Source organism: Cyprinodon variegatus, unplaced genomic scaffold (assembly GCF_000732505.1).
Source record: "Cyprinodon variegatus isolate N-32 unplaced genomic scaffold, C_variegatus-1.0 Scaffold41, whole genome shotgun sequence".
In the NCBI taxonomy this organism is placed as follows: Eukaryota; Metazoa; Chordata; class Actinopteri; order Cyprinodontiformes; family Cyprinodontidae; genus Cyprinodon; species Cyprinodon variegatus.
The window spans coordinates 560251-568020 of record NW_015150494.1 but is presented as its reverse complement, the minus strand read 5'-3'; the positions used below and the strand labels follow the sequence as shown (position 1 = coordinate 568020).

The 7770-nt window shown below is 39.0% G+C and overlaps 1 protein-coding gene across 1 annotated transcript; it reads right to left on the bottom strand.

Annotated features, from left to right (window-relative positions):
- Positions 1–4551: 4551 nt before the first annotated feature.
- Positions 4552–7770, bottom strand: rpl22l1 (ribosomal protein L22 like 1). Its single transcript, XM_015370038.1, has 4 exons — positions 7734–7770; positions 5148–5261; positions 4846–4967; positions 4552–4762 (listed from the first exon to the last, which is right to left on the bottom strand). The coding sequence occupies exons 1-4, from the start codon at positions 7740–7742 to the stop codon at positions 4618–4620; spliced, it is 390 nt and encodes a 129-aa protein (XP_015225524.1). The 5' UTR covers positions 7743–7770; the 3' UTR covers positions 4552–4617.

Genomic DNA, 7770 nt, shown 5'->3' with positions numbered 1-7770 from the left:
GCAGCAAAGCCAGATATCCAGAAGGTTTACAGTGAGGTGTAGCATAAGTTAAAGGTTCAGTTTTTACATACCATAAACTCTGAGGTTGATAAACAGTCCCTGCTTAATTCCAGTTGTAGTACTAATGAGGCACAAGTATCTGCCCTCATCCTGAATCTTCACCGCCCTAAGATTAAGTGAGATGTTCTGCTTTGAAGCAGGTCCTTAAACAGGGAGGTTCTACCAACCACAGTTTTAGTATAAAAGCATCTCTTTGTTGGTAAATGGCCTGTCCTTAAATACAGTAGCACAATTTCATGTCAGAGGAGTTAACCAAAGCACTGCACTACATTCAGTCATTGACTCAGACACTGATGGTGGTGAGCTACACTGTAGCCACCGCTGCCCTGGTGCACACTGACAGAAGCGTACACTGGAGCCACCGGGCCCTCTGACCACCATCAGTAGGCAATGCGGGTGAAGTGTCTTGCCCAAGGACACAACGACACTGAAAGGCGGGGTTCTGTCAGACCAGCATACCCATAGTCAGTACCCGTTTATCCCTATGGTTTATACCTTTAGTTTTGTGCGAAAAATAGACTTTAAACTACCTGAACGGCCGTGTATCCCTTTAGTCATGTACAAAAACAATTTAAAAACAATTTAATTTCTTACTCTTTGGCGTTTTATGAAGCGTATGGTGATCTCACCTTAAATAGTTTTTTGTTGTTGTACATAACTAAAGGGATGAACGCCCGTTGAGGTTGTTTAAAGTGCTGGTGAGGGTTCTCAGTCATCCAGGTCACAGCCATTGCAAAAAAAGAAAATTACAAACAATTCACTGGACTTTGTTTCCAAGCCGGAAGATGTTTCACTTTCCATCCAGGAAGCTTTTCCAATTCAAAATGTCAGAAATAGCGTTGAGTTTCAGGTTTTTTACAGTAGCCCAACAAAGCCTTGTTTTTATTTTGAAAACATGCAAATTGGAACAGAGAAAGGGCTTATTTTGTTAGACTGCAATACCCCATACCCATCCAAGTGTCTGTCTAACAAAAGAAGCCACTGGTATTATGACATTAAAGAATTTATCTAATCGTATTTATCTAAACTTTTAATGATTGCTTTAGCAGGAAAGGACACTGGGAGTTACAGACATCCCAAGTTCCAAAAACTCATTTCAGGGAGGTGCTTATCATGCCCCCCCAAAAGACACACACACACACCATGGGGACAACGGACCCACAGCATGGCCCATACAGACACACTTAAGGCCAGCAACTTTTCAACTGCTGTTTATTAACTAACAGTAATTTCTTAAACACAAAACAGAACAGTATTGGTCTTTTATTTTCAATTTCCAATACTTTCAATCTTGTAGCCTTGAACATCAGTTGTGCTTTCTTATATTCATGGGACTTCAGCATACAGTGCACCTCGCCACAGTGTCATCGTTCCTCACCATGGCTGGTTCTAGACAGGGGCCAACGGGGGCCGATGCCCCTGTAGATCATGTCCTTGGCCCTGTACAGAAGACATAATACTTAAAAGAAATTCTAATTATGATCTGCGCTGGAACAGACATGGTTACTGATAGGTCCTTTGGATTTATTTCATTCTTTTTCTTTACAAATTCTGTTTTAGTAATTATTCAAAAACAATAAGGTTATAGCTTCAGTGGTGTTTAAATAGGATCCCAGTTTTCATCTGCTTAAGGTTTTTTTTTTTTTCACAACAAATAGATAGAAAAAAATGCTCTAATTTTTACAGATGAATTTAACAGTTTTTCTTGAATTCTAATCTTAATTTTATAGAAAATGGTGGTTTTAACTTAAATTAAGTCAAAAATATTTAAAATTGCTAAATTATAAATGTATATTGACCCCATCATTTTTATTGGACCTAATTGAAAAGAATCTTCCCTTCATGCAGCTCTCTTAATATATTTGAATCTCTTGCCCTGTTTTTTATTTCATGCTCTTCTGGGCCCCCATGAAAACATGCTGGCCCCCTCCTGGCCCCCTGGTACATTTTGTCTAGATCCGCCACTGTTCCTCACCTTCACTAGACGTGGATATACTTGAGTATATTCTGCTGTAAAATTAGTCTGATATTTAAATTTTTTACTCGAGGATTGAACCTCTGCCGTTTCACAGGATGCACAGCTTTGAGTGGTAACTAGGTGAGAGTAACCCGAAACTTATGGGACTGATCCCATCAGCGCTCTGACAACCAGCCACCTGGAACGCTCACTGAACAGAGCATCGCTTTGGACAGATACGCTGCACAGATTTCACCAGCAGCCTCCTCCCCACACCCCGCTCTCTCTTGTTGTCTGCCCAATCACAGTAGTTCTAATCCACACATGATGAACGAATTGTTGTATTGCCTTCTTGCTCTCACTCGCATTAAAAAATCCACCTTGCAGAAAGTAATCAAATGCACAAAAGGCATATTTGCTGGTATCCTGTCAACTGTGGTGATGGATAATGGTCCACAATTCAACAGTCATGATCAGATAACAGAAACAGAACTTTATTGGTCTTAAAATGGAGAATGTACCTCTGCATTTAACCCATCCCCTTGGGGAGCAGTGGGCTGCCATTGTTTGGCGTCCAGGAAGCAGTGTGGAGTTAGAGGCATTGCTCAGGGACCCAGAGTGCAGGCTGTGGGGATCAAATTTGGTACTTGCAACCTTCTCAGAGCACAAGCACACTGCTCTAACCACTAGGCCAACACTCCCCAAGCTGATTCCACATTTTACACAGTCAAATGGCTTATCTGAAAAAGGAGTGCAGATTGTATAGAGGCTCTTCAAGAAGGCCAGTTGAAACAGGAGATGATCCGTATTTGTGTTTACTAAACAACAGAACACCATCTTCAGTTAAAGGACTCTCTCCAGCAGAACGTCTTATTAACAGATGACTTATAACTAGGGATGTCCCAATCAGCATTTTAGGCCTCCGATCCTTATCCGATCTTTGAACCTCAAATCCGATCCGATTTTGAGTCCCGATCCGATATCTTGCCTTTAGTATTGAAATTGATCAAACTCAAAAATATTTTGAGCAAGCAAAGATTCAGAAATTATGAAAACACTCAAAATCATCTCTTCTTCACATTAGTTCAGTGGACTTTCTGAAGCCGTTAATTAACAAAACGCATGAAAATATGCCTGCACTTCTATTTGTTTTATTTATCGTCATCACTGTCTCATCTATTGATGCTTTCTCTGCTATCTTCAGATCTTTAAAATCTTACATCAGAGATCTGATCGTTCCTTATAACAACAACTAACAGAGCACTTCGCTCTCTATCTGCAGGTTTACTAGTGGTTCCTAGAATTTCTACAAGTAGAATAGGAGGCAGATATTTTAATTATCAGGCTTCTCTCCTTTTTCTCACAGTAGCTTTGCCTCGTCTGTTCCTGTTTGGCTGTAACTCCATCCTGGAGAGAAATATTAGCTGTGCTGCTGCCATCAACACCCTTGTTTATAGATGCTGGAGATTGGGCTGTTTTTCCAGTGTAGTCCTGTTTCCTTTTACACCTTTTATTGGCTTTCGTGGAGGTGTGGTTCAATGCTGACTGTCGTAGGCGGATGAAGGCAGGTAATCAGTTTATTCAGTTGAACTTCCACCAAGGCTCCATTTCTCCAATCAATTCCATTTAATGCCTCTTGTCTCTTTTAGTTTTTTTCTTTTCCATCCATAGTTTCTTGCTGTAGAGTAATGGTTTAAATGTACAGAAGAGGATTAGGGCCACTGGAAAAAAAGTTAACTGACTTTTAAGTATTATTTAAGCTGACTTTTTTCTCAGAATTGTGATTTTAATCTCAGAATTCTGACAGCTAACAAACATGTTAGCATCAAGCCGTAGCCATGTCTGTTTTAGAAACTAGCTATCTTGTTTTAATCACCTTCTGCTCTTCCATTAATAAACAGCATCACCAGGGACCCCTCTGGCACGTAAAAAGTCGCCTAATTCCATCATTTTCACCAATGTGCTACTGGCTCCCAAACATCTCACATCTTTGTCAGTGAAGCAGAGTGCTCAACATCTCTTTCCTTCATGGTGCCCGTCTACATTAAGATACAAAATTCTGAGATTAAAGTCAGAATTCTGAGAAAAGTTTGAATTCTGACTTTTACCCCATATTAAACTGAAATGAAATCTTAAAATCAGTTAACTTTTTTTTCAGTTGCCCTAATCTCTTCCATATAAATGGTTCATGAATCAGATAGACAGTAGATTTGGGGTTTTCCTCCTTCTAAATGCTTTCTTTCAGAGCTCCCCATTTCAGTTCAGTCCTGCAGCAGCACTGCTCCCTCTGCTGGCAGGAAGACTAATAAATCTCATTCTGTTTTCTGAGAACCATCAGCTTTACTTGGATTCAGAAACATTGGGTTAAAAGGAAAAAATGGCAGAAACTTTTTTTAAAAGGAAACGATTCGGATTTTCTTTCACTTTTAGATGTGATCTTTTAGTCGCTTTTAGAACAAAAACAGACTTATTTGGGCACAGATGATGAAAGGACTGCAGCTAGTGTGTTTCTTTAGAGACTACATTGAACAAAGTGTTTTTATCGCCATTTTTATTCTCTTGCAGACAAACAAAAATCTGCACAGATCTTCTGCAGTTCTTCACTCGTCTGCCTCAGACTCTTCGTCGTCCTGGCTGATCTGGAAGTAGCGCAGCTCGTACGTCTCCTTGTCAGACGCCACCACCCTCAGCCAGTCCCTGAGGTTGTTCTTCTTCAGGTACTTCTTTGTCAAGTACTTGAGATACCTAGGATGGAGTCAAAGGGAGGCCAGGGGTCAGATTTCATGTATTAAACTCATTGTGAGGAGAAGCGACAGATCTCGCCTCACCTCTTAGAGAACTGTTTCTCAGACGTCACGTTAATCTTGTTCTTCATGCGGCCGACCTGGACGATGTTCCCAAGGTTCCCCGTCTTTCCGTTCACCTTGATCCGTTCCTTCAGGAAGGTTTCCTAGCAGACAAGAGCACAATAATGCACTAGGGAAGAGAACCCTAGTCGACCCGGAGCTAGGGAAGGGAGCCCTAGTCCGCATGCGTCGTTAGCTGCCTGAAAGCACTGCATTCACCCTGTAATGTCGTGGGAACTGTGAATGCTGTTTTGGACACGTTTAGAGATACAGGAGGGACTTACAAAGTTAGCAGAATCCAGGATCCCGTCCTCCACAGGATGGGTCAGGTCCAAGGTAAACCTCCATGATGGGGCCTTTCTGGACTTCTTGCCTGCTGCAGGTCTCTTCTGTTTCACCTGCATCACAAATCAGTGGCGTTACATCACCTGAATCCCAACAACTCAGCAGAATCTAAAATATAATCATCTGATCCTGAAATGATACACACAGCTCTCTGAAACGTCTCCTCATTCTGGGGGGAAAAAAAACTAATCTGGTGTAACTTCAGGGATGTTCGGCTCTACATTTCCCACCTCTGATCCCATTTAAATACCCAATCCTGACACTTTCTGATACTGTTTACAGAGGCTGTCAAACTCCTAAACTACTAAAATATGTATGTATCGGCATGAAGACAAAAAAAAAGATCCTCAGAAAACCATTAAAATGCGTTAACAGGATGAACTCCATTCTGAAAAAAAAAATAATAATAAATATATATATATATAAATGCAACTGAAAGGTTAGTTATTATGGAAATGTACTAATAGATCCGTCTCTCTATGGATCAGGGCCATTCTTAACAATACCTGATCTAAAACATCCTTCACTATCAGGATTAATACCGTTTACAGGGATCAGTGTCTGTGGATGGATTCAACATGCAGGGCAGGGCGCTAAGATGAAACGTTGTGAATTGGCGCTACATAAATAAACTAAATTGAATTTAATAAACTGGTTTCCAGCAGCTGTCAATTTTGTTGAGACTGACCAATAAGAATAAAGTCCAGCCCATGACTTTTTCACATGAGAGAAAATTCCTCAATCAAAAACAAAGATTTAAGTTTTGAGAGAGAAGAAAAACGCTTTGAGAGGGAAATCTATTTTTGAAAGAAAATGTTTCTACTCCGATTGCAAAAAAATATGTTTATATAAGAGTATTTTTGTTATATTGTCTGTTGTATTCTTATGTTTAATGGCATTTTGCCAGAATTTCCCTGAAGGAGTCTAAGTAAAATATATTATTTAGAGCTTCCTTCCCTTGGAAAGCATTTTCCAAATGCGCTGATGAAGATTCTCAGTCATCCATTTTGCAAATGTCAATTAATCTTATTTACTCCATGACAAAATATTTTCTCCCAAAACCTTTTCTTCAGTCTAAAATAGCATCAGTTTTTGCTATCACTGTGAAAACTAGTTCTCTCCATTATATTTATTTTCCCCTTTTAGATGGCTTTTTTCTTGAATTACGTCCAGGATAGAATAAAAGAAAAAAATATTAGAATAAAGTCATAAGACCATGAAAATAAAGATGCAATATTATGAGAATAAAATGGTAACATGACAAGAATAAAGTAGTACATTTATGAGAATGAAGTCATAGGATTGAGAGAATAGAGTTGAAAAATTACGAGAATGAAGTCCTCATACCACAAACTGTTTCACAAAGAAAGCTTTGAGCTCTGACAACCATATGATGGCTAACCAGCTCCACCAAACAGCAACTTTGACATTCTGCCCAAAAGATTTCCTTATTTGTTAAACCGATGCCAAAGTATAATTTCATATCATGCTCGACATTCCTCATTTTAGGGAAGAAAGTGCTTCTGATGTTCTGATAATAGTCGTTGTGAAGATTTTCAGTCATCCAGGTCATAGTCATTCTCAAAAAGCAAAAAAAAAAAACAACAACAAAAAAACACTGGACTTGAAGATGTTTCGCTTCCCATCCAGGAAGCAAAACGTCTTCAAACTGGGAAACACAGTCCAGTGGGTTTTTTTTTTATTTAAAATACAACTTTATGCTGGTAACATTAGGACTTTATTCTCATAATTTTATGACTTTATTCTCAAATTAATAAAAATCTCTAGCCTAGCCCTAGTACTCTGCTCAGTTGGTTGCTCTGTTAGCTAAAAGCATGATTTTAGAGTCTCTATAATCTAATTAATAATCAATAGTTTCACTCCTACTTCACCACTGTTGTCACTGATAGCTTTTGTGCTTCACATTTATGATAATCAGATTAGGCCATGTTTAACATCAGAAACTTATTTAGGTTTGCATCAAGATTCAACTATATTCAGTTTCGTCCAACTCCTATTCTACAAATTAAAACTCTAAAAATATATTCATCCGATCTAACAGATTATATAAAAAGTGACTATTTCTACATGAAAGTCGAACCGGGAGAGATTAATATTTCTAACAGATCAGAACCAAATACGGTAAAAGCTGAGATATCTAGATTTGCATGTTTAGCAAAACTATTACAAGTTAAGCCGAATTAAGTTAAAAGTAACGGTCTACTTCAACACTTGATTTAAAAAGCGTAAATGTCACCTTAATAAATAGAATCAAGCATATATGTCAAAAATCCATTGTTTTCCTACGGAGTTTGGTCAACGGGGACACCAATGAGTGGAACACGTGGACAAGCTAAAGCTAACTTTGCTCCTTTTCTAGACTGTTTCCTAAATAACAAACAACTTTGAAAGCGCTTCAGTTGTGCCTATAACTTCTAAGACTCATCAGTGTTCGACAGAGAGCTAAATAATGAATTACATTCAAGTTGAAATGGATTAATGTATGAGGAGAAAGCCGGACGTACCGGTGCCATGTCGAGAACGAAGGGGAGAAAGGAGGAG

Excerpts from the sequence above, each read along its gene's own strand:
- rpl22l1 (XM_015370038.1), bottom strand. Across the intron at positions 4,968-5,147 it reads TCCTGGATTCTGCTAACTTT|GAAACCTTCCTGAAGGAACG; the intron begins GTAAGTCCCTCC and ends CTTGTCTGCTAG. Across the intron at positions 4,763-4,845 it reads GAGAAACAGTTCTCTAAGAG|GTATCTCAAGTACTTGACAA; the intron begins GTGAGGCGAGAT and ends ACTCCATCCTAG.